Source organism: Xiphophorus hellerii, chromosome 16, assembly GCF_003331165.1.
Source record: "Xiphophorus hellerii strain 12219 chromosome 16, Xiphophorus_hellerii-4.1, whole genome shotgun sequence".
Classification (NCBI taxonomy): Eukaryota; Metazoa; Chordata; class Actinopteri; order Cyprinodontiformes; family Poeciliidae; genus Xiphophorus; species Xiphophorus hellerii.
The window spans coordinates 16,383,649-16,409,338 of record NC_045687.1 but is presented as its reverse complement, the minus strand read 5'-3'; the positions used below and the strand labels follow the sequence as shown (position 1 = coordinate 16,409,338).

Here is a 25,690-nt window from a genome sequence, read left to right as displayed (position 1 = left end):
GTAGGATTTGTTTATAATGTGCATGACCTTATTAAAAATGGAAATATAACTGGATTGGGGTGCAGCTCACTGAAATCAGGTGTTGAGTTCAGTGAGAAACTTACCAATTTCTTAACCACACTTTCAAGACTATATAGGGTCCGATCAGGACGTCTCTATTTGGCAACCTTTGGACCAAACAAACAACATGTCCTGAAGGAGCCTTACTAATTTTAGGCTTTCCAAAATTACCTCTGTTTGCTAAGAGAGATGTTGACTTTGAAGGTTTGAAAACATTGTTGCAGTATTTGGTGGAATTTCATGACATGGGTGATGGGTTTTGATCATCCTTCTTCAACCTTATCTCAATTGTTTGCTGCAACTTTGGCTCAAACCTTCTGATGGAGCTGTGGTGACTGGGGGAGGTTTGTAAATCACCTTCCTTTTCAGCTGTGCCCACAAATTTCTTTTAAGGACTAAAACATTAGTATTATTGTCCTTAAACAACATTTTAAATATTTGGACTGTATCCTATTGAAGATCTGTTTTTCCCCAGCTTTAACTTTGTAAGCTGTTGCGTACATCTGCATTATGTTCTTCAGTTATGATGTTATCTATTTCATAAAGTGCGCCAGTCTCTCCTGCAGTAGAATATCCTAACAATGTAATCCTGCACTTCACAGTTGGGAATAAGTTCTCAGTCTTATGTTGTTTCCTCTAAATATGGCCACCAATAATCTTTGCAGCCAGACACAAAATTTTACTTTCATCAGAAAACAGGGCATGTTTCCATAAACTAAGGCCCATGTGCATTTGAAAACTATAATCTGGCTTTTTATCTTTTTTTTTTTTTTTAGGATAAGCGTCTCCATCTCTGAGTAACTTTACAGTCCAAGCAGCTACACTACTAATTTTACTACGGATAGTGAAACATACCAGCTTCAGCCAGGTCCACAATTTTCATCTTGAGTTCTTTGATTTTCCCATGACGTCACTCAAGGAAGCAGTGAATCTGAGGTTTAATCTTTAAACAGATCTCTGTCTATTTACAAATGTTTTATTTAGACTTTGAGCAGCTTACAAAACCCTCTAATTGTTCAAAAGAACTGCAGTCTTGATATATGAAAACTTTATATGATGAAGAAATAATTGAAAGTTAAGTATCATTGTTCTGGCATTCAGTAAATCCTAAAGCAAGAGCAGTGTGATTACACAAAACAGTGAATAAAAGGAATGTTTTCTACACAGTAAATGTCTTATTTCCACTGAAAAGACGCATTATTAATCTTAATAGATTACTCAAACAAATCTTTGCGTCTGAGATGGACCGTAACTTATAAAACATGGTGATGAAAACTAATTATAAAATAGCGGTGCAGTTCTGAGCATTCAGCTCTCACCTGTTATCTCTGTGGTAAAGACAAACACACACTCAGGCTGCCAAATACAGCATGTACATCACCGAGATATTAAATTACGTTTGGATACACTCTCATTTCCACAAGGAATCCCTCTCTCCCTTTCTGCTGCTGCTCTCTCTGCTATGGTTTTATTAAGAACAGCGCGTTGCACACATTGTCTTAATCCTCAGGCTCTGCCCTCCAGCCTCCCTTACAGCTGTCGCTGTGGCCCTAGAAGGCCTGACGGCTGTGTGTGGAACAAAAAAAAAAAAAAAAGCGAGCGAGAGAGCAAGATAAAGAGGAAGGCAGAAAGTGAGTGACAGTGTGTTCTAGTACATTTGCATGGCACAGGCTTTATTTTAAGAAAGTCTCAAGCCAGGACGAGAAACAGTATCCTTGGACAAAGGTCAAGGATGGTCGGAACGAGGGATGGCTTGCAGCAGCAGGAGAGATGAACAGACAGAGAGGAGGGTGCAGAAGGAGGGGTGGCTGGGGATTGGGTTGCACAATGGCATTGTTTTCTACGATGACAAATGATAGCAATTGATTGAGAGTCATATACAGTTTCTAAAAAAGAGAACACTAAATACTGCAGATACATGCTCATCCTATTCATACACACAGGAATGTTATGTCACTGCAACGTGCTGACAGGCTCTCTGACTCTCACTCTGGAGATCCATTGTGTGTTTGAAGAGAAGCACTGTGAAGACAGACTGCAGGGAGGGAGCAATAAGGGGCTATTTTCAAATAAGAGAGGTGAGAAAAGATGGGAGAAGAAGGAGGGACAGCAAGTGGAAACGAGGCAAATTGGGATGCAGAGTAAAAAACTGAACGATCCAAAGGTTGGATGGGAAGACTCCATCTTTTTTTTATCATCAAGGTTCGGCCCGTGCTCCGCTGGCCTGCAACTAATCTGTGTCAATGTCAACACGGAGCCTTTCCGAAACAGGCCTGCCTTTGTAAGGTGGGTGTCCCGCTCACAGAGGGACGGCACGTGTTAAGCTATAGATTACAAAATGAGTCACGTGGTACTTATGGCGAGACAGTTCACACATTGGATGACATAAGAGACAACCAAAGGATCATTACTGAGACAAATTACTGCCTCAGTTAACAAAACCACAAGTACCACTTTACAACAAGGTTGCTCTATAAACGCTTTAAAAATCTGTCAGTAATGCAGCCTCAAACAGTTTACAAGCCATTATAAACAGGTATAGTCCATTAGTTAACAGCAAGACATGTCACAGTGGTTTCCTGCCAAATAGTAGGCTTTCTATTAGAGATCAAAAGTGTAGTAACTTTTGACCTGTAATTTTTATAATCATCAGTTTAGATTTACCAAGACTTTCTCTGGAAATTCTTGCATATCTTCCAGATATACAAACTGATGTGTATCCAAATTGTTGTGTGAAAAGATTACTACGCTTTAAAAGATTCGGTGACATTAGACACTCTTTAACACCGATAGTTTGTTTCAACATCAAAAAAAGAAATAAACAACAGAACTCCAAATTGCAGGATTTAGGCTAAATATCAACAGTGTGTAATAATGGTGTAATGAGATCTTGTGTTTTGAGACTCTGCAATATTAAAATTGTATTTCTTATTCAAGTAAGGTTTGACTCCGCAGGCCTCTTAGGTATAAACATAAGTATACATAATATATTAGCTATTATTCATAGGCTATATTGTGTCATTGGGTAACCCAGCAGTACTTGCTTATAAAAGGACTTGCCTTCACTTTCAATCATTTTTTGTGTCTGCAAGAAATGGTGAAAAAAATGGAAAACAAGACACAAACTATTTAAAAAGTCTAGCATCTGCTTCTGCACTTGTCAGCTGTGCTAAGCTAAAGTCCTACTTGATAGTTTTAAATGTATCTGTTGTCTTCATAGTTTTAAATATGTCTGCACACCATCTGCTTATTTGTATTTTAAAGTCTAAAATATTATTTGTAAAAACACAAATGGAGTAGATAACATTATTATTAACATCAGAACCACCTTAGGACTAGAAAAGCATAAAAACAAAGGGCCTGCTCAAAACATAACTTGAACATTCAACACTGGATATAGATCAGCTTAAAATAAAAGACTGCAGAGTATCAGATAAAATATGACAATTTTGTGAAACTTTAAACTTTGAAACAATAGTGTGAATGGCTAATTATTAGCCGCTAACATTAGCAAGTTTGGCATTGACAGCGGGACTGACTATCAGTTTGAAGCCAAAGTGCTACTTCCTGTTTTTATTTAGTAATCTGTAGTTTAAAATCTAAAGTAGAACTTGTGAAAACAAAAAGGGTTGAACTTTCATAGTAGTTATGTTTGTTTGACTTCTGTATTTTTTCGCCATATTTATAGAAATTTCAAAGCACAGAAAGTCAAAACTCAAGGCTTTACTTTTGTGTTTGAAGTAAAAGTGTGAGATTATGCTCCTGTTTGAGATTTTGACACAGCTTTGTTAATGGTGGCAATGAATGGACATGAGGTTTTAATTTAATTTGAACCTTTTTCCCCAGAGTGAGGTAAATTTGGGAATGCATCATTGTATTTTTTCTTAAGATTTCTTAAAATTTAAGATTAATCATTCAGGTTGATTATTTTTCATCTAAAATGTCAAATACTGTATTTTAATTGTTAATATCTAAGCTGTCCCTGAGATTTGTTGCTTTCAGAATAGCAGACTGCTGCTATCAGAATTTAAAATGATATGGAGTCATTTGTTTAAACTTAATATTCTAACATGCACTAACTCTCTGCATCTGCCTGACACAGGTGCTGGCTTGGTTTGAGGAAGGTGAAGAAACAGTCACCGCCTTTGTCGAGCCCTTTGTCATCCTCCTCATCCTCATTGCCAATGCCATCGTAGGGGTGTGGCAGGTCAGTCGGAGAGCACACACACACACACACACCCACACACACAGTGAGATAATCACAGTCTGGAGGATGAAGGGCACGTGGCTTCCCCTGCACACTGTGTTTCACACACACCTAAATAGACTCTCAAACTTAGCAACAGTCACGCACAATAAATCACACACATTGTCGACCCGTTCCGGCCTTGTGTCCTTTACGGACATTGCACTCCTCTACCAGAGGATTCAAGGGAAGCCAGAATGAGAGGTGTGACGTCAGCAAGAGGTCAAGAGGTTGAAGGTCAGAACAAGGTGATGACCTGCAGCCCCAGCTGCTTGGAAGGCCTAAACAGATGTTGTTGCTTTTTTCTTGATAGTCTTCTCAGTTCAAAGTAACAATATAGGCTTGAAGTGGGCATTTGGTTTAATGGGAGTGCATTACAGCCCTTGTCATTTGGAAACTATGCACAAGGGTTCACACATGGAGGATATGGAGAGCGAAGACAGCTGGCATAAGTTGAGCTTTACACTTTGAGGTGATTGGGGGTAGCCTTGGAAGAAAACCACAGACTGAGCTGAACATCAGCCCAGTCTGCTCGCTGTTAAATCAGGCTGATGCAGTTTTCACTGCTCTTCTCTGCAGTACGCTGGACGTCAAACAAATGTTCTTCAGATTTCACTTCAGTTCAGTGTTAAACTTAAATGTATGGCTACAAGGATTTCATGTGACACGACAACACAAGTTAGCTCGTTATTTGGAAGTGAAATATAAATTTTGCATGCTTCTTAATTATTTTTTCAAAAATACACATCTGAAAAGAAGTGTGCAATGCGAAATAAATTCCAGTGCAGCCCACCCTCCAATAGATGCCTGATCAGTTCATGTAATTTAATCTCAATGTAAATATGTTATTCAATGTCTGTGCATCAACCTGAGTACACCATCCGCACAGTGAGATATAGAGGAACAAATTTGACCAGGTTGCACAACTTTTTTAGGTTTTATTTAAAATGAGAAAACTCACCATCACTGTCTTTCCACTTCCACACGATAATACGCTTATGTGTTAAACTCTCAATGAAATGCACATCCCAATAAACTTCATGGAGGACATTCCTCCATTTTCCTATATGACTTGACAAGTGGCTGACAGAGGAAGTCACTGTTGTAATTAATGTGAATTTCTGCTTTAGGAGCGGAATGCGGAGAGCGCCATCGAGGCCCTGAAGGAGTACGAGCCTGAGATGGGAAAAGTTTACAGGGCTGACAGGAAGAGTGTGCAGAGGATCAAGGCCAGGGAGATTGTTCCTGGGGATGTGGTGGAGGTTTCTGGTAAGTCCTACGTTTATTAAAAATGATGCTATATTGTTGTGACTCTGCTAACAGATGTCAACAACAATTTCTAGTGCAGTAGCGACTGTTGTCCAAATGAGCTGCATTTTCTTTGTTTTTTCCAAAAGCTGAGGGGTATTTTTTATTATTTTGAAGTTCAAACAAGGGTATCTGAGACTCACTCTGTTGCCAGTAGATGCTATTTTTTCTTCAGAAAAGTTTATAAGAAATGGTCAATCTTATCAAAAGAAAAAAGGCCGGGCGTGTCGTGGTGGCGTAATGGTTAGCGCGACCCATATTTGGATGCCTTGAGTCCTCGTCGCGGGTTCGACTCCCGGACCCGACGACATTTGCCGCATGTCTTCCCCCCTCTCCCTCCCCGTTTCCTGTCAGCCTACTGTCATTTAAGGGACACTAGAGCCCACAAAAGACCCCCTGGAGGGATAAAAAAAAAAAAAGAAAAAAGGCCAATGAGAGAAAAAGGATGTCATTCTTGTGTAGCTTGTTGTGAAAATTTAGGTTGTTCTTGGGGCAAAAATATTCATATGCATGAAAAAATTGGACGTTGTTGTCGGACATTTGTACAAAAAACATAATAAATCACCGTGACCCTTCTTGGACTTGCATGATATGAGTTTTTCAGTTCCAGTACAAATCAGGCCATTTGATTTGGCCAGTCAGATCAAGGCTCTTTGTTAAGCTGCAAACCTCTTAAACATTGCTGCTTAGCTGGCGGTTCCATCTATAAAGAAATGACACCCTCCTTTTAAGGTAAGCACAAAGAAAAAGGGGCGGAGAAGTTCGACTGTGAAAGCACTTGATATTGACCCAGTCCCCTGTCTCTCCCCGTCCACCTGTTCTTTTCCTGTTATGATCTCCCCAAGGTCTCGCTCTCCCTCTGACTCTCACAGTGGTATCGGTTTTCAACAACAACACTATTCATCCAAAGTGCTAAGACCAGTCAATCACCCCTGCCCCCTTCAACCTGCATGCTGCTGTCAGATTGTTGCCGAGCTTTGCACTGTAAATCTCCACAGCAAATCGGGCAAATTAAAAGGAGCCCAACGTTATCTAACCGGTCTACACGTTTTAATGTAAACCAAGTGTTTGCCTTCCTGTCTTTGTCGATTGTGCGGACAATAGTCGGTGACAAAGTACCAGCAGACATCAGGATCATCTCCATCAAGTCCACCACTCTGCGTGTGGACCAGTCCATTCTCACTGGTATGCCTGTCATCAAAAATAGACAACAACAAAAAAAAATACTTCTGATGTCTTCACTGATCACTCTAACTCATCGCTGTGCTTCAGGAGAGTCTGTGAGCGTGATAAAGCACACTGAGGCTGTTCCAGACCCCCGAGCTGTGAACCAGGACAAGAAGAACATGCTGTTCTCTGTAAGTCTCTTCTTTACCCTCCCTAGAGATGTACACAGTATCCGCCACATTTTACAACCTCAGCTAGTTTTAAAAATCATTCAAATCAATACCACCTTTTAGAAAACCCAGCCATCTTTTGCCAGTATGACGGTATGGTCTCTGATTTTTCCCATTTTGAAGAATGGGCCCAAGTCATGTGTGTCCCTCAAGGAAACAGGAAGTCACGTTGACAAGTTCAAAGTTCACATTCTGATCAACTTTTAAAAGTAAAGCATAATTTTAAAAAATTGCTTTGTTTAATTTATTTTATAGTTAGTTGAGTGCCAATGATTATGGTATCAACTACTTTATAAAAATAAAAATATTTTTAAAAATTATTTCTTAATATAATATGTTTTACCCTGTTACTTAAATGTACACACGTTTTTTTTATTGTGGTATTTTGTTACTGCAATAAAACAGAAACTTTTAAGGCTTTTTAATCATCTTCACCTCATGTTTCAACAAATGTAGTGCAGTTCGTATTTCTTTAAGATCTGATCATGTAGCTTCATATTTTCTTTTTAATTACACCCCCATGTTACACTCCTTACTCTACCTAATAACAACTGAATACAGTGGCAATTGTTTGAAACCATAGTAGTCAAAATTAATACATTTCCAATAGTATATAGACTAATACTGACTCTTGATCACTCCATGTTCACTTATTGTCAATTTTCACTACTATTCCCTAATTGCTACTTATTGAAGATATGTTCCCAAGTAAAAAAAAAACACCTACAAACTTCATGAAAATCTATATGACTTGAAATAATCTGACAATTGCTAAGATAATGCAGCTTCTAAACTTTTCTGCAACTCCTGCAGGGCACCAACATCGCTGCCGGGAAAGCCACTGGCATTGCAGTTGCCACTGGTGTCTCCACTGAGATCGGAAAGATTCGTGACCAGATGGCGGCCACCGAGCAGGAGAAGACGCCTCTGCAACAGAAACTGGATGAGTTTGGAGAGCAGCTCTCCAAGGTGGGTAAGACTGGCGAACATGATCTGATGTATCCTGCACTTGTTGCTGGTCTGGCATACCTGATACTCAGTGGTGAATGTCCAAATATAAATTTTCAATATTATTTCAAAATATAAAGCTTTGACTTAAATCTCATGCCGTATCCTTTGCTTGCCTCTTCCTTCAGGTCATCTCCCTCATTTGTGTGGCCGTGTGGATAATCAACATTGGTCATTTCAATGACCCCGTCCATGGGGGATCTTGGATCCGTGGTGCCATCTACTATTTCAAGATTGCTGTGGCTTTGGCTGTAGCTGCCATTCCTGAAGGTAAACCACAGAGATTAGCTTCAGTCTCACTAAGCCAGACGATTATTTAACAGAGTGTCAAACTGCTGGTTAAATGGTGCCACCATTTTGACTTCTATGAAAGAAAGCTGAGTTTTTTGGTGAGCTACAGGATTTACCTGATCTGCTTTTTTTTAATGCCACCTCAAAGTAGTTCATAGTTTTAATGTGCAAATGTTCACCCCCTTGAAACGTATGTTCAAAAACCATCCTACAAAAAAAAAAAAAAAATCAGTGCCTTCAGGAGAGGTCTTCTAAAACTGCAAATAACCCAGAACACACCATCCCAGTAGGAAAACATGGTGGTAGCTCCAGTATGCTGTGGTGATGTTTGTGTTCAGCATGGATATGTCATTTGATGGGAAGGTGAATGGAGTTAAATCCAAGTCCTTCCTGGGAGAAAACTTGTTAAAGACTGGGAAAACGTGAAACTCGGGCAGCAGATAGATCACTTTTCAACATAAAAACGACCATAAACATACATCCAGTGCTTGATATTGTTGTTAGTACATTGGATGGCCTAGTTAAAGTCAAGAAGAATTAGAGGCAAGACTTCAAAATCATTCACAAACCTAAAAGTTTAGCTATGAAGGTGGTCCTACAATGTATTGACATAGAGGAGGTGAATGAAATGTATATTCAAAAACCATGTTCTACTTTCCTACACCTTCACAATTCTTTCAGATGTTAAAATGCCACCACAGTCATTCATGTGGTTTTAAACTGAACAGAGACTTCTTAACGTCAGTTCTTTGTCTTAATGTCCCCTCTGCCACTAGGCCAGCTTTTAGTTCCTGATATATTCTGTGCCCTTATTCCCATTACAGGACTGCCGGCTGTCATCACCACTTGTCTGGCGTTGGGAACGCGTCGTATGGCCAAGAAGAACGCCATCGTCAGAAGCCTTCCCTCTGTGGAGACCCTGGGCTGCACCTCGGTTATCTGCTCCGACAAGACAGGCACGCTCACAACCAACCAGATGTGTGTCACCAAGGTCGGTTCGTGTCCACCAACATGGAGTTTTATTTTCGTAATTTTTAAATGTGCAGACCGTATTTTAAACCTTCCTTATTGCAGATGTTCATCATTGATAAAGTTGAAGGTGATAGCGTTACCCTTGGACAGTTTGACATTTCAGGCTCAAAGTACACCCCCGAAGGAGATGTGTAAGTGAAAGACTAAATGAGATTCTCACTCTTGAACCACGGCTGCGTTGGAAAATAATTTGTTCCACTTTTCCCTCTAGGACAAAGAACAATGCACTTGTGAAATGCGGACAGTATGACGGATTGGTCGAGCTGGCAACCATCTGTGCCCTGTGCAATGACTCATCTCTGGACTACAACGAGGTCAGCGGAGCATTCACAACTACGAATTCATTACATCGATGTTTACATGCTGCAAGAAAAAGTGAAAATGCTTTGATTCTGGTTCCTTCCCTCGCTCCACGGTGCAGTCCAAGGGCATTTATGAGAAAGTAGGCGAGGCCACAGAAACCGCCTTGTGCTGTTTGGTGGAGAAGATGAACGTGTTCAACACCGAAGTGCGTGGTCTGTCAAAGGTCGAGAGGGCAAACGCTTGCTGTTCGGTGAGTCCGTAACAGATCTCATTCAGCCTGCACTAAGTTGTAACATTATCAATATTTTCCATTAAGTAAAATTAAATTTAGAGAATGCCTAACAAAGAGGTTCTTCATAGTTGCATTTTATGCATATTAAAGTCCTGGATTTTTTTTTTTTTTGTTGATATTTTAAATAATGTTTTGCGTTGTTTGCAGTGAGAACCTGCTTTGGTCATCAGTTTCAAACTCTCAATACAGCAGGGATTAGTCAGCAAAAATCCTGCTAAAAGTTAATTAATTTACAATGAAATCCTTCTCAGCACCAAGATGCCAAAACACAAAAGCAGCTGCTGAGCTACAGCGGGATCTTTTTTTTTAATTAGCAGCTTAGCTAATTAAAACTGTCCCGATCTTTAATCTTTTAGAGGTAACCTTCATTTGTATTTCCATTTGTCTGTCCACTTCTAATCAGGTCATCAAGCAGCTGATGAGGAAGGAATTCACCCTGGAGTTCTCCAGAGACAGAAAGTCCATGTCAGTGTACTGCTCACCCGCAAAATCCGCCAAAGCTCCTGTGGGGAACAAGATGTTTGTCAAAGTGAGTGATAGGACCGCTTTGAAACTGTGACACCTAAAACAAGAATTTGGATCCATAAAAATCAAAATATCTCAGTTTAAGTTTGGCGGGAGAAGATCTGTTTTATGCTACATCTGTACTGAAAGACATTTGGATTGAGAACCATGCATTTTAAAGACATGGAAATATATGGAGATTGCTTACACAAGATTTTTAAGCTTATTGGCGTAACTTAAACCTAAAGACTGTGTCTCTTTGTCATCATCAGGGTGCGCCAGAAGGTGTGATCGATCGTTGTGCTTATGTTCGCGTGGGCACCAACCGCATACCACTGACTGGTCCAGTCAAAGACCATATCATGTCAGTCATCAAGGAGTGGGGAACTGGACGCGATACGCTTCGCTGTTTGGCACTCGCTACCCGCGACACACCTCTGAGAAAGGAAGAGATGAACCTGGAGGACTCCACGCAGTTTGCAGACTACGAGGTGGATTGTCTTAACAAAAAGGAACTACAAAAATATACCCGTCATGGCAGAATGCAGTGGATCATGTTTTTTCCCCTCTTCCTTTCTCTAGACTGACTTGACCTTTGTTGGCTGTGTTGGCATGCTTGACCCTCCTCGCAAAGAGGTCATGAGCTCCATTGAGCTGTGCAGGGCTGCTGGCATCCGTGTCATCATGATCACTGGTCAGTCTGAGCAACAGACCGATCTATTTGAGAAAAGACTTGAGCAAAGATTGGTAAGAGATGATGACACTCTCATTACTGCTCTTCTCTTTCAGGTGACAATAAGGGTACGGCCGTGGCAATCTGCAGACGCATTGGCATCTTCTCTGAGGAAGAGGATGTCACTGGTAAGGCCTTCACTGGCCGTGAGTTTGATGACCTCAGTCCGTACGATCAGAAGAAAGCAGTCCGAAAGGCTTGTTGCTTTGCCAGAGTGGAACCATCCCACAAGTCCAAGATTGTTGAGTTCCTGCAGGGCTTTGATGAGATTACAGCCATGGTGAGGAGAAATATGCTTCCCTTCTGATGAAGCAGATGTGATTTCATCAAGTAAATCTGGCGAAACTAACTCTTCCCCCTTCCTTCTCTTCACCAAGACCGGTGACGGAGTGAACGATGCTCCCGCCTTGAAGAAGGCGGAGATTGGCATCGCCATGGGCTCTGGCACTGCCGTTGCCAAGTCTGCCTCTGAGATGGTCCTGGCTGACGACAACTTCTCTTCTATTGTGTCTGCTGTTGAGGAGGGCAGAGCCATTTACAACAACATGAAGCAGTTTATCCGCTACCTCATCTCCTCCAATGTTGGCGAGGTCGTCTGGTGAGCATGTAGTTTTTTTTTATTTTTATTTTGAATAACATTAACTGATGAGGAATCGAATGTGACACTCATTTGGAGCTCAATATGCAAAAATGCAACATTCTCAACTTACGTAAAACAGATGACTTGTGAAAGTCTCTGTTTTATAATATTGAGAAAATAACTAAGACAGCCGTTTAATTCTCCTTTTCTCAGTATCTTCCTGACTGCTGCCTTGGGTCTGCCAGAGGCGTTGATCCCTGTCCAGCTTCTTTGGGTCAACCTGGTGACTGATGGTCTACCAGCCACTGCTCTGGGCTTCAATCCCCCTGACTTGGACATCATGGGCAAAGCCCCCCGCTCTCCCAAAGAGCCTCTTATCTCAGGATGGCTCTTCTTCAGATATCTGGCCATTGGAGGTAGATTGTTGAACAAAGATTGGCTTACAGCCACTAAAATCAATTAATTTGCTCAGTTAAACTAGTAAATGGATCCTATCCAGACTCTCTTTCATTTAAAAAATGGTTTATATTATATTATAATGGCTTTATTTACTAATCTCAGTTTTGATGCCTGTTCTCCCAGGTTATGTTGGTGCAGCAACAGTGGCCGCAGCAGCTTGGTGGTTCCTATACTGTGATGAAGGTCCAATGGTCACCTTCTACCAACTGGTAAGTAATAAAAAATCATTATACTAAACGAGTTCTTAAAGTGCAAGCAGAGAACTTCACTGTGAGAACATTCGAACTTTGAAAGACTAATACTTATCTTAATCTTCCCTACAGTCGCACTTCATGCAGTGCAGTGAGGAAAACGAGGACTTTGAAGGCATCCACTGTGAAGTGTTCGAGGCTGCGCCGCCAATGACGATGGCTTTGTCTGTGCTGGTCACCATCGAGATGTGCAACGCTCTGAACAGGTGGGTCCCTTTGGCGCACAATGACTTCTACAAGCTCAGCAAAAAAAACATGCAAATCAGGTTGCACAAACTAGCAACAGCTTGCTATCAACAAATCAAACAGGAACATGTTCTTTAGAAATTAACACAAAATGTCTCTTTCAATGATTACTGCTGTTTTCAGAGTTATTCAAGCCCTTCATGACAAACATCATCTGATCAACTGCAAATGTGATTTAAAGCCAGGCACTATTTCTAATTAGCCTTAGCCCCTAATCTCTTCAGTATTTAGTCTAGTGCCGTACTGTGGACTTTAAAATCTAAGTTTCTGCTGCCATCAACTCTTGCTGCTGGTCTTCTGCAGTCAGTCAAGAGTTTTCATCGCCTACCAGACATGACTTCACCAGGCAATGGAAGATTTCCATCAGCAGTCTGTTTTATAAGTGTTTCATCTCAAGCACACCTGATGCAAATCAAGCACCTAAATAGTTGCAACAGCTGGGCTACTGTCGACTTGTAAATCTATACTCTCACAAAGAATTACAGAAAGGGAGGTGAATTATTTTGAGTTTGCTGTTGTCATCGGATTTTAGCTTTTTTTCCATTTCAGCTGTTTTTGTGTAAATGGTTTAGTCATTCTTTTTCTCTTTGACAATAAACTCAATTTGCAGCAGTGGTCGCACAATTGAATTGCAACTTTATCAATAATTTAGAGTATTCAAATAAAGCTGTAGTTTTCTGTCTACTTCAAATCCGTTTTCGATGTAGACAAAAAAGGATTTTATCACTTGGGATTGAATGTCTAAGCTGATTAAAGATTTAACCTTAAAGTTTTCTTGATTTCTCTCTGGAGTTTTAAAGGAAGAGCTCACAATTCAATTTTGATAGTAATTTCGGCATTTTTGAAGAATTTTTAAAATCATGTACATTTATTTTTTGACAACATTGTTCATTTGTGTTGGTCTAATGCATTGAGGTTTGTTAATTTGCCTCTTCCTAAAACCATCCAGCTTGTCAGAGAACCAGTCTCTGGTGCGGATGCCTCCCTGGAGCAACCTCTGGCTGATGGGCGCCATGAGCCTCTCCATGTCCCTCCACTTCATGATCATCTACGTCGACCCCCTGCCTGTAAGTCGAGTCCTCAGCTATATGAGCCCTCAGGAATAGCCTTCCTAATAGTAGGAAGGCTATTCTTTTTTGTGCTCTGCCGCAGCAAACTGAGAAATAGAGAAACTTCACCATCTGTCGTCGTTTCGGTGTAGAATTTGTGGGTCGACCGCTGAAGTTTTTGTTCACGCTGCTGATCCACAGATGATCTTCAAGCTCACTCATCTGAATGTGGAGCAGTGGCTGATGGTGCTGAAGCTTTCCTTCCCGGTCATCCTTCTTGATGAGCTCTTGAAGTTTGTGGCTCGAACGTATCTGGAAGGTGAGCTTGTTCAGCCACTGTTGTTATAGTTTTATTTTATTCAATGTCTTATCAGGGTGCAGCGTTACCTGTTAACATCTCCCCTTTATTTATTCCAGTTTTAATGTCCAGCCACCTTCTTTCCTCTAATCTGTTTTCTCTGATGAATCTAATTTTCCTCTTCCCTTCCTGGACGCTCCACTTCCTCATTTCTTTTTGTGACAATGCAGTCTAAACCCCGTCTCCCCTCCTCCATCCCCCTGTAACAAAAAAAGGTATTCTCCTCCTGACTCAAAGCTGAGCGTTTTCTTTGCACCGTGCAACGATCTGTCTGTATCCTGAGTGTCGATTGGATCTCTTGTAAAGGTCTTAAAAGTCTACTAATCTTTCTAGATATCTGGTGTGTAGAGAACAACACTAGTAACAAACGCCAAACACTTTCTTCTTAATAAAAATACCACTGACATGCACATGAAGCAGGTCATGCATTTTTTAGCTATTTTACAGTAACTAAAACTAATCCTGCTGCTTGTTGCTGCTTCAAGGTGAGTTTTGTCAGAACATTTCTGGAGTATGCTGGTTCTTTCATTTCCCAAAGCTTTGTTTGCTGTGTTTTAATTTTTGCAAGCACTAACGCTGAATCTTTACTTTTATATGGACTTTGCACTTTTGCAAATCAGAGTTTAGGCTCCTGATATTAAGGCGAGAGGTTTCTTTTTCAAAAGGCAGACTCACTTGAAGAGTGTGATAATGTGCCAAAATCTGGGAACACGAACTTCTTTCTTTAAGAGGCATTTTGGTAACGTATAAAAGAGCTACTTGAATGAGATTCAGGGAGGCAGGAAGATGATTATCAAGATTTGATCAACAGTAAGAGATTTTCAGGGATTGTGCTTTAAATATGTGGAAAATCTCCAGGGAGGAAGGGATGGGTGAATGGATGGACTAACAAATGGATAGAGAAATGGACAGTTGGACAAAAGTGATGACATGTTCGGCTCTTAGTTTATTATCATCTGTGGCCTCATATTTCAGGTTGACTTTGCAAATATGAACGTTTTGAGTGCTAATAAATACTTCCACATTCATTGTTTTTATGAGAGGCTTTATAGTTGCCTAATTTTATGTATTTGTTCTGTTCGGAAAGCAGACATTTGAATTTTTTAGGTAGTATTTTAACCAAACTTTAAATTTTTATTTAACACAAACACATCTACCAAGCAGAACCACAATAGAGACAGAAGCAAACTCAGTAACCAAATGACCGCAGGTTAAATGTTTGATAGTATTCTCTCGGAAGAAGATAGGCCTCCATGCTGAATATAAAGAGATGCATGGATTATGGACAAATGTTTATCTAGCTTTTAGATCATGTAAATACAAATATATATCCATTCTTTATTTTCTTCTCCACATTTATCCAGACCTGGAAAATAAAATTGACTTCCAAACGTCCCCAAACTGCACAGGAACACCTGGGTGTTTGTTGGACCATTTCTTGGCTCTAAGGAAACACTTAGCAACAAACTGTGTGTGTCCGTACAAAGACACACACCTCCTCACATCAGCAACACGTTGTCTATTTGGTGCAGTGCATCTCGTTTATGGAGCAAAGCTAATTACTAGTCTCATATTGAGTCCCATTTTTCTAAAGTTAGGGCAGTACTCAGTCAAACCCCATAAGGAAAGCCTTTGCACTTTTAATAAATAGATTTTCTTTGCTTTGGTCGTACAGGAAAAGTTTAAACGAAAGCGTGGAAGAGTGAGAATCTGAAGCAGAGGGAGTGCGGCAACACAGAGGACGGAGAGATAAAAACAGCACAATGCTGCAAATGAATGAAAACTCGCCGAGTCACTTGATCTAAACATCAAGTGGTGTGAAATCAACAGGAGACACAAAAGGCATCTGACAATACACCAAAAAGCTGCAAAAGTATTGTGTTTTTTTCTTTCTGTGTATGTTCCAAAAATAATATATAGTTACGGTATTTTAAAGCTATTCTGTTTATTTTATTCTTAAAGAATAAAGATGTGTACTGAGGATAACGGGATTTGTAACTCTTAATCTGTCTGCATGTACAGTCAAACTGCAAAAAGCTCTGAGCCGCAGAACTTTATTATACCTGTTTGATTGTGACCTTAATGCTTGAGAGACATAATGTGACAACTTGTTTTTCATCTTCAGTGTGTAATAAAACAAACAAAAAAACATGCTACACATTTATATGCCTCTACTAATACAACGCTTTCATTTTCTAATCTCAGTTGTATATTTAAATTTAAAAGGTATGGGTTCTACGTCTACTCGCCCAATAAATGACAACAAATAGATGATTAATTACATATAAAAACAAAATACATTAAAAATCCTCTATTTTGCATTGCTTTATCCATCCTTATTGCACTGAGCTGCATAGAGGACCTTCTTCACTGAGAAATATTGCTTAAATATGCAGAATCACTGCAGAGTCAAGTGTTGCGCAGATGAGTGTCAGTTTCATGAACAAATTACGTCCAGGTTAGCATTAGTGCTGTACAGGAATGAAGGAATGTGTTACCAGAAGTAAATATAAAAATGGTTCTCGATCAACCGTTTCTTTAAGCTTAGTGGAAGCAGACAATATCGTCTGTGAGAGGTTCCAGTGTCTTAATGCGAAAAAGGAAATCAGTGTTGCATTATCTGGCCTGTCAGTTCGGCGCGTGGACTGTCTCGGTCCGGGAGATACGTTTACTTTGGTTTCCTAATCTTTTTCTCCGCTAACGCTCACGAGGCGTCAGCCGGCTGAGACTCCGCTTCACCGACGCTCTCCCCCAGAATCTCCTTGACCTGTTCCAGCCTCTCCGCCTGCCGGATCAACTCCAGCTTCACCTGGAGAGCGGAGAGAGACAGAGATGGAGGATGAGATATCAGCCAGGGACGTGCCAGGGCGGTTCCGATAGCTTACGCCTCATCGCTGGGCGTCGTTTCGTAACGCACCTGAAGCGACTGGGAGAGCTCGACGAAGTCTCTCTGCACGGTCTGGCTGGTGTCCACCTGAGAGCGGAGACTGATCACTTGGCTTCGGAGCTCCAGACACTGTTGGTGAAGAACGGCCTGAGAGCCAAAAAAATAGAGAAACAGAACTTTACAAAAAAACTCAACTTTCCAGGCGGACAATGACCCTAAACATACAGCCTGAGCTGTACGAATGGAAGATTTTAGATCAGGTGTCTCAAACTCCAGAGCTGAGATCCCGATTCCAATAACTAGGTCATTAGCTGGGCTCTCTAGAACTTGATTTCCTGCTGAGGAGGTAATTCAGACACTTAGATTAAGTGAATCACCTAAAAGTTGCAGGACCTCTGCCCTCAGGGACAAAGTTTGAGACCCCACATTTAAATCAAAGCACATGCATCCATCAGAATGGCCTATTTAAAGTCCCTACAGCCTAACATCGTCAGTTCCTCTACAGACAGCCCTATAGATTTCACTCTTCTGACTAATTAGATTAGATTAAATAAACTTTATTGTCACTAAGGAGCAACTGCAAATAAATACATTGAAAAAAATTACAAATATAGTACACCACAACATCCATGTAGCACACAGCACTATCTCAAATAGCTGAAGCTGCATCAAAATAAGAGTTTGTGATCAAGTTTTATTTACTTTATCATGAGTGAGGGCTTTGTTCGAGCTCTGCAAATGAGTGAGCGCCACCCGCAGGGCGTCCAGTTCACTGCGGCAGGAAAGCAGCTCAGCCTGCTGCTGGTCCTTCTGAGCCTGGATCTTCTCCGTCTCAGTCCTCAGAGTGGACAGCTGCACTGCAGAGGCAATCACAAGCGCAGCTCCGTCACTTTACAGCTATGAGACTTATTACTGCACAGATAGTTAACCAAAAGCGTTTAAAATGAAACATTATCCTACAGGGGAGGTTGATTTGTGACCAGGGTGATAATAAAGCATGATGTTCACTCACCCTCTAAAACATCTGATGACAGTCGTTGTAAACAGCAGCGGCCATGAGGCACGAAGGGAGTGGAAGAAATGATTTCAGCATTGTGAAAGTTAGCAGGATAATCACAGATTAAAAAAAAAAAAACTGTCCACAGACCGTTCTCCTCAGTCCGACTGTCCAGCTGCTCCCTCAGATTGACAATCTCAATGCGAAGCCGCTCCTCACAGTGCGCCCCCTACACGGTATACGGTAAACAATGAATTCACACAAGGTGTTGCATAGAAATACAAATAAAATGCTAGCCTTAACGGGGGTGTCTGTCTAATCTTCCAGTTCTTCATAAGCTTCCCTAATGCTGTGAATGCATTTTGTTGCACTGCATTTTACCTAAAAGTTTCAAAGGAGGGTGAATAAAAACGGAAAATCCATTTTACAGATTTTTGAAAGCCACGTATTGTTTTCCTTCTACTTTCCACTGATACTCCACATGTTAACCAATTACCGTATTTTTCGGACTATAAGTAGCTACTTTTTTCCCATGCTTTGAACCATGCGGCTTATAGCCCGGTGCGGCTTTTCTGTGGATTTTTCTTCAACCGCCAGGGGGCTCTTTAGCAGGAAGTGAATCATTGGAAATCAAAATTGGAAATCAAAGAAGAAAGCGTTAACTTTCATTTAGAACAAACTAATGCTTGTTCAGGCAGGCACGATGTAGAAATGTTTTCAAACTCATATGATGCAGCTTTTAAGTTGAGGGCTATTGATCTGGCAGTAGAGGAGGGAAATAGAGCCGCTGTACGTAAACTCGGCGTGAACGAAACCATGGTTCGGCGTTGGAGACGGAGGACTGCGTCTTTTATAAATCCTGGAGATTTATTGCAGCCCTCTTCTGCGTCCTTATGGAAAACCGAGAGCGGCGGAGATACCAGCGGCTTATAGCCGGTGCGGCTTGTATATGTACGGTTCCAGTTTTTTTCAAAGAATTTGTAGGTGCAGCTTATAGTATGGTGTCCTCTATAGTCCGGAAAATACGGTAAGTAAGAACACCAATTTAATATACCGATTTAATATGTACAAATAATGTAATAAAATATGAAAAAGTTCAAAGGGTATTAACAGTTTTACAGTACAGCAGTCAGCTGCTATAGAGCTGTTGAAGCTCTTCTTGGAAGTCAAAGTTTAAATAATGTCACCCAAACTGTAAAATGAAAAATGTCATCAAAATGTTATCTAAATGTAGAAATCTGATTTACAGATTCAATTTGATTAAAACAAATCTTTGGACGTGTGACATCACCATGTTAGGTTTTTAACATGCAATCTTCTTTTAAAGCAGAAAAAACATTTTTCTGTTCCTAAGATTCTCTAAGATAAAGCTTTAGCGTTTCACAGCTTTAATTTTATATACTGAAACATCCACAAGTGTTGTTATAAAATATGTTTGAATAGATTTTTTAAAATAAAGACAATTTGACAGCTCTTCTGTGCGAGGTGTTCTGTAAGAGAGTGCTTAAAAATGGTGGATTTACATGCTGTGCGCTCGAGAGGGACGACAGGGAATCTAGTAAGCTCTCGTCAACCTCTTCTCCCTTCAGCCTGGACAATTCACAGCACATTTTCCGCTGAGACAGGGACAGCTCTGCCTGCACGGGAAAAAAAAGTGAGGTTGGTTTCAGACATTGAGAAGCGCATTTTATTTTAATTCTGCATTCCCTAAAAAAAAGAAAGAAAAGATGCCTTTATGTCCAAGGAGAAAATAATGCTCATGAGTGAGGCTTCCAATTCTAACTAAAGGGCTATTTCACAGATTTTTCATTGACCTAATTGCATTTGATCACCTCTATGACAATTTAAATTGCTTAAAACCCAAAATGTCAAGACCCAAGTTAAAAAAAAAAACAATTTGAGGTTTATGAAACCCTTATTTTATTTGCAAAAAATGCTTTTTTTAATATTTCATTTTAAAATATATGTCATGCTAAACATATTATTCATATAGTTCCTGATGCATGCTTCCGATATGTCACATAATATGAAAGTTACACACATGCAGAATCTGATTTGTAAGGTGAACAGGTGTGTTTAGGCTCTGTCTGGTCCAGTAAGTGGAGGAGGATGCAGACAGATATTATTATATGATGATAATAAATACATAAATATATAATAATCAACAGTAATTTTGCAACACTTTCATTAGACAAATTTTTCAGATCAGTGTTTTTATACTCACCAGCCGGCTCTGCACAGCATTCTGTGATTGGCTGAAAGATTTCTGTAAATCTTGTAGAAGCGTCTCTGAGGCCTGGACCTGAGACTGGAGCAGTGAGACCTGAACACCAACAAACAACTTTTATTCAAATCTGCACATTTCTGGTAGATGAAGCTGATTAACTCTGCAGACGCACTAATCAGGACACATCCAATTGTCACTGATTTCTTTGCTAAATTCAACAACATGTTAAAGAAAAGCACAAATGTGCTGTGCTGTTCTTAATTGGAGTCACACTTTAAAATCACACAAAAAATTAAGCAATTTTTACTTTATTACATATCATCTCTTGATTACACATAAATCAGAATGCAAAAATAATACCCTTTAACAAAAAATATGATCACACATCAAATCATTGACTCATACATCAACCAATCAGAGCAGTGAGTCCCACCTGTTTGTGGGTTTGGTGGGTGTGTGTATCCAGCTCTCTCTCCAGCTCCTCCTTCTCTGCCTGCAGCCGGCTCACTTCCCCTCGCAGCTCTGACAGCTGCCAAACACAGCACAGGTTTACTAAACCCTCTGACCTGCCACCGCCTGAAAGCCGAATGCTGCCGTCTCCGGACCTGCGCGTTCATGGCGTCCCAGTCGCTGTGCGTTACGAGGCGGTGTCCGGCTGGCGGCAGGTAGATGGCTTCGGGAACCAGCGTTCCTGTGGAAACCAGCGAATCTGTGTCGTCCTGAGCGAGGAGCTTTCTGGGCAGAGACGGAGTGTCCAAGGAGAACGAGGACAGCGATGCCGAGTCGCAGTTCTGCAATGAGAAATAACCCTCGGCCGAGAGTGCCGAGCTTTCTCCTTCTGCCGCTGCCTCCGACTCTGCTGGTCGACTTCTCGTTTGGTCCGCTGGCGAAGCTGCTTCATCCTCTTTCGAGCTGTTGACAGCCGATGTTGGAGAGTCATTAGTGGAGAAGTCGGCGTCGCCCCAGCCCTTCCTGCTGCTGGTCTAATAGACAGAAAACAATCGATGAGATCCGGAATAAAACACTTAAAATATTAAAAGAGAAGCAAACTGACTGCGTTGTGTCCACTGGTTCTCCTCCAGTCCACAGGCTGGGACTGCAGCACTGCTATCCTGGCTTCATACTGAGCTGCAGTCTCTGAAAACAACGTGTTCAGGATTAATTAGCCCTAATGAACATTTAGTTTCTGCTGCTGTGAACTTTTAGAGCAGTATAACAACATAGTGCTAACACACACAGTTCCTGACCTCTGAGCGCCTCCTGAAGAGACTGTATCTCTTCATCACATTGTTTCTGCAGCTCGGCCAGTTCCTCCTGTTTGCTCAGCTCACAGATGGTTGCCACGCCCTGCCAGTGCTCGGCCTGGGCACGGTACTCAGCTAGCTGGGCCTGCAGGCTCGCCACTGAAAACCACACACAGCGTTATCATTTATTACACTTCCCACAGGAAATCTGATAAGCAGCAATATAAATATGTTGACACTCCTGGAAGAAATCGGGAAATGTATGAATCCGTTACTTTGGTCGCATCATTTCACATAGAAAATGTTACTCTATTATTTTAATGTGTTTGTTCTCTGTCATTTCGACGGCTTATAGTTCGCACTCCTGACCACTTGGAGGAGATGGGCAGACATTTTCAACTTTACGCACAGAGTAAATGGCGGAGGTAACTAAATCTGTTTAAAAGAAAATACTGACAGCTGACAGTGTGCAGATGAACCACTGATGCGTGATGAGGGATTGCTTGTGGGACCAGGAAACCCCCGTTCAGAGAATTGACTTCTAATCACTTCAACAGGTCAAATGTTCCCCAATTTCAAAACTTTGAAGTGACTATTATAATTCCAGTCTGACAGCAGAGTGCAGATTTATCTGCTTGATGATCCTAATAATAATGTTTGCTTTATTTTTGAGCAAATAAAAACAACATTTCACAGTAAAATATTTCCTGCGTTTTTATTTTTATTTTTTTTATTTATACTCGGATCCAATTTGGCAATTTTGAAAAAAAAAAGACACTCTTATTAGTCTGAAAGCAGACAAAAAAAACATTTTCAAATGCTAACGTTATGTTTTAAATGCTGAATAGTTTAATTTATACTAATATCTAAATATAAAGTTAATACAAACCAGGATGCTATAAAATGATAATGTGCTACAAACCCCAAATTTCAGCTATCACACATGATTGAAGAGAAAACTTTACACCTAGCTCATTAAAACCAATATTTTCTTTAGTGGAAATAAAGTCTCAGCAGAACTGAGACAAATCTCCTCATGCTGGCAAACATTTTCAATGTGTTTTGATTTTCTCTTTAATTTACACCTGCTTAATAAATTCAAAATCTTTTGATTTAATTATACACAAACTGGTATTTCAATAAGAAATTAAGAAGTCAAACTTATTTTGAGCTCTTACAAATCTATATATTGAAGCTAATTTGATGACAAGTGCGCCATTATCATTGCAGCATGCATATTTCTTTCTAAATTAAGGTAGTTTATGTCAAAGCTCGATTATGTAAGATTTATTAAATAAACAGCACAGATAAAATTTCTTTTAGAGTAAAATTTTACTTTTTAGTGAGCGTACGATCACTGTTTAAGAGAAACTTAAACAGTTTCTCTTGGTGAAATGTCTCCATAATTTGACCTGCAGATGAAGCTTTGTGTCTTTTGGAAAGCCTAAAACAGGATTAGAAATCTAAACAATAGAAGACAAAAAGTGCAAGCAGGTTTAACTTCAATATTTACCCAGCTATTTTCTATAAACATTGCAACTCACTCAGGATATGAAGACAGTAGACCAAATACTGACTGCAGCCACAGTTCACTCCTTGTTATACTGTTGAATGGGCCTCAAATCCTCTCAAAGCTGCGCTTATCCCTCTTACTTGTGTTACTTTTATCACACCTTTTCCTTCCACAAAATTTTCTATCACAATGCTTGATTACAGTATTCTGCCAACAACCCGTTTCTTTAGCAATGGCCTTTTGTGCCTTCCACTCCATGTGAAAGACTGCTTGGCAGACAGCTGTCAAGGAAACTCTCTCCATGAGTATAGGCCATACCATAACTATTTTCTAAAAAAAAACTTATATTTAAGTTATAAGTTTAACTTATATTAACTTATATTTAAAAACTTATATTTAAAAAACTTATAATTAAAAGTTATAACTTTTAATTAGTTATAACCCAGAATGATAAAACTTAGAATAACACTTGAAATACTTGAGATGTTCTTGTATAGGCAATATCTTTCTGAACTGAACAACAGAAATTATATTGGATAATATTCTCATTCCTGAGATGCACCTGTACATGTCACATCAAACATGACAACACATTTTAATTCTATTTTTCATTTACACTTAGAAACAAGCACTTTTATCTATTTGCGACAACAGATTTCAAGTGAAAAGCTTTGCAAAAAGGAGAAAATATATAATCACTGTTTATCTTTTAACAAAACTACTAAAATACAAAATGCAAAAGACTTTTGTATTAAGAATTAAGACACCTAAACAGCATTTGAGGAATTTTTACTTCATGACATGCAACAGGTAATCTTGACTTGACTTTCAAAATAGCACAGCTTGTAAAAGAAGATGTGAAAATAACCAAACTTTACACAGGAAGGTTTTACATTTCTAAAACTTCATTTAATGCATTAGTGACCATTCAAAAACATGCAATTATAGGCAGTTTCGCTTCCACTTCTCATCATTTACTTTCGGAATCGCTTCTCTTTTTTTGTCAAGTGTGGGTAACTGGTTTAAAAACTAATATTTAATGTTACTTTGCATCATTACTAACCATTACAGTTAGTGACAAAGCAAGTATTTTATAAAATTGTCTTCCAACGTATCAATTTTGTTAGCTGGATGTGTTAGCTGCTGCCTAGCCGCCGCAGTTAATTTCAATGGTCAATCATGCTAACAGGCCGTTTATCTGTTAACGTAAGCAAGCTAAAGCTTTAACCCGACACTAGTAACAAGATAACATTAAAAAAAAAAATTTAAACTCAAGCTTCAAATCCAATTGCACCGTCTCGCAGCTGTTTGTAGAGCAGATTAGAGTTAAACCTGTTGCTTTTAGTACCTGTGTCTTTCTTCTCCGAGCTCATCTTCCCATCAAACAGCTCAATAACAGGCGGGACATGGGCGAGAAAAATAAAAAAAAACAAAGAAAAACACGAGTATTAACAGTTCATAAAGTCCGCTTCAGTCATTTTGTAGGAGGGCGAGGGTTTGGTGTTGAAAGCATTAGTTCAGGAAACAACTTTCCCCGGTGCGAGCCTGCGGAAAACACGTCAACGTCCTTCCTGTTCACAAAGTCCTGACCCTGGATGCCATTAGAGCAAACACTCAGAAACAAGTCAGGAAAAGTGTTTATTTCACTCAGAGATCTTAAATATGTAAGAGTTTTATTGCGGGAGTTACTTTTAAATACTATAAATTTTACTTGGAGAAAATTTTGTAAATGTATGTTTTTAGCAGTTTCTTTAGAGTAAGCAGACAAAATATACTGTACAGGGTTGCTAAACATTTTTCAAATTAAAAGCATACATTTTAAGACACACCCAATCCCCCTTTTGAAATCATGAGTTGGCCGATTAACCACTTTCCCTTGATTTATTTTTTGCCAGCCACACCCAGGGCCTGATTAGTGCCAGACTTAGATTCAAGAAGTCATGAACACAATCTGCTTGACAACACGATCATGCTTTTGCAAAATTTTTAATATTCCCACACAGTACGAATAGTTTTCTCATTCATTTTGTGAAGCGCACCAGTCCCTCCTGCAGCAAAACACTCATACCCCATGCCAACAGAAAGTTGCAAAGCAAAGATATATGCTGGATTTGTAGAAATTGAGAGACTAATTTTAATGGAAATTATGACTGATTTAACTTAAATTACCCCCTAAAAAGTCTAATTTAATCTAGTTCCAACTATACTTTTATAAACTAATCTTACCTCCAGAAACTTTCATTACCGTTGAAAGGTGTTACATTTGAGTCTGTCATTTTTTTTTTTTTTTACATTTTATAAGGTGACCACATAACTACAGCCTCTGAAAACAGTCACACAATCAGGCTTTTGTAGGCACTGGAAACCCTTTTTAAAAGAATGGAGGGAACAAGATTACCTGCTTGTTTCACACCTGAATTAGTCAATTCCAGACTTTCCAGTCCTCAATTGTCTTGAATGTCTTACATTTTTTATCTCATGATCTTAGGAATTAACTCCAGGAGCACAAGCTTTTTCACCACCTTATTACAGAACTGCATGAATCAAGAATAAAACTGGAGCATGACACACTGGGACCTCAGGTGGGTGTCGGAAAGCCGCAAAAATACCTCAAGGACGTTTCACTCCAAAAATGACGCGAGCCTGTTCGTGTGATTTTTCAAATAAAATTCTCTGAAGGTTTTTAGCTTTATCCTTTACAGTAT

At 39.9% G+C, this 25,690-nt stretch overlaps 2 protein-coding genes across 3 annotated transcripts in view; one reads left to right on the top strand and one right to left on the bottom strand.

Moving 5' to 3' along the window:
* The window catches only part of atp2a1 (ATPase sarcoplasmic/endoplasmic reticulum Ca2+ transporting 1), an 18,680-nt gene extending 2,415 nt beyond the window's left edge, over positions 1–16,265 (top strand). Inside the window, exons 5-26 of one of the 2 annotated variants that reach the window (XM_032587717.1) lie at positions 4,163–4,267; positions 5,437–5,575; positions 6,719–6,799; positions 6,887–6,972; positions 7,825–7,980; positions 8,148–8,289; positions 9,135–9,301; positions 9,385–9,473; positions 9,554–9,656; positions 9,764–9,895; positions 10,341–10,466; positions 10,714–10,932; positions 11,024–11,135; positions 11,231–11,454; positions 11,552–11,772; positions 11,968–12,170; positions 12,337–12,422; positions 12,537–12,670; positions 13,660–13,777; positions 13,961–14,078; positions 14,288–14,332; positions 15,793–16,265. In XM_032587717.1, the coding sequence (XP_032443608.1) occupies positions 4,163–4,267; positions 5,437–5,575; positions 6,719–6,799; positions 6,887–6,972; positions 7,825–7,980; positions 8,148–8,289; positions 9,135–9,301; positions 9,385–9,473; positions 9,554–9,656; positions 9,764–9,895; positions 10,341–10,466; positions 10,714–10,932; positions 11,024–11,135; positions 11,231–11,454; positions 11,552–11,772; positions 11,968–12,170; positions 12,337–12,422; positions 12,537–12,670; positions 13,660–13,777; positions 13,961–14,078; positions 14,288–14,292 (2,766 nt within the window). In that variant the 3' untranslated portion in view covers positions 14,293–14,332; positions 15,793–16,265. The remainder of the gene's footprint in view (positions 1–4,162; positions 4,268–5,436; positions 5,576–6,718; positions 6,800–6,886; positions 6,973–7,824; positions 7,981–8,147; positions 8,290–9,134; positions 9,302–9,384; positions 9,474–9,553; positions 9,657–9,763; positions 9,896–10,340; positions 10,467–10,713; positions 10,933–11,023; positions 11,136–11,230; positions 11,455–11,551; positions 11,773–11,967; positions 12,171–12,336; positions 12,423–12,536; positions 12,671–13,659; positions 13,778–13,960; positions 14,079–14,287; positions 14,333–15,792) is intronic. The other variant, XM_032587716.1, reaches the window with a different exon arrangement.
* rabep2 (rabaptin, RAB GTPase binding effector protein 2) lies at positions 16,156–25,690 on the bottom strand. The gene is made up of 12 exons (XM_032587719.1): positions 24,334–25,690; positions 21,476–21,631; positions 21,283–21,365; positions 20,834–21,211; positions 20,662–20,757; positions 20,226–20,324; positions 19,525–19,638; positions 18,152–18,230; positions 18,017–18,028; positions 17,707–17,861; positions 17,035–17,151; positions 16,156–16,926 (listed from the first exon to the last, which is right to left on the bottom strand). The coding sequence occupies exons 1-12, from the start codon at positions 24,356–24,358 to the stop codon at positions 16,822–16,824; spliced, it is 1,419 nt and encodes a 472-aa protein (XP_032443610.1). The 5' UTR covers positions 24,359–25,690; the 3' UTR covers positions 16,156–16,821.

Excerpts from the sequence above, each read along its gene's own strand:
- rabep2 (XM_032587719.1), bottom strand. The coding sequence starts at position 24,358 with ATGAGCTCGGAGAAGAAAGACACAG. Across the intron at positions 20,325-20,661 it reads CCCACCAAACCCACAAACAG|GTCTCACTGCTCCAGTCTCA; the intron begins GTGGGACTCACT and ends GTTGGTGTTCAG. Across the intron at positions 18,231-19,524 it reads CCCTCTCGAGCGCACAGCAT|GGGGCGCACTGTGAGGAGCG; the intron begins GTAAATCCACCA and ends TATACCGTGTAG.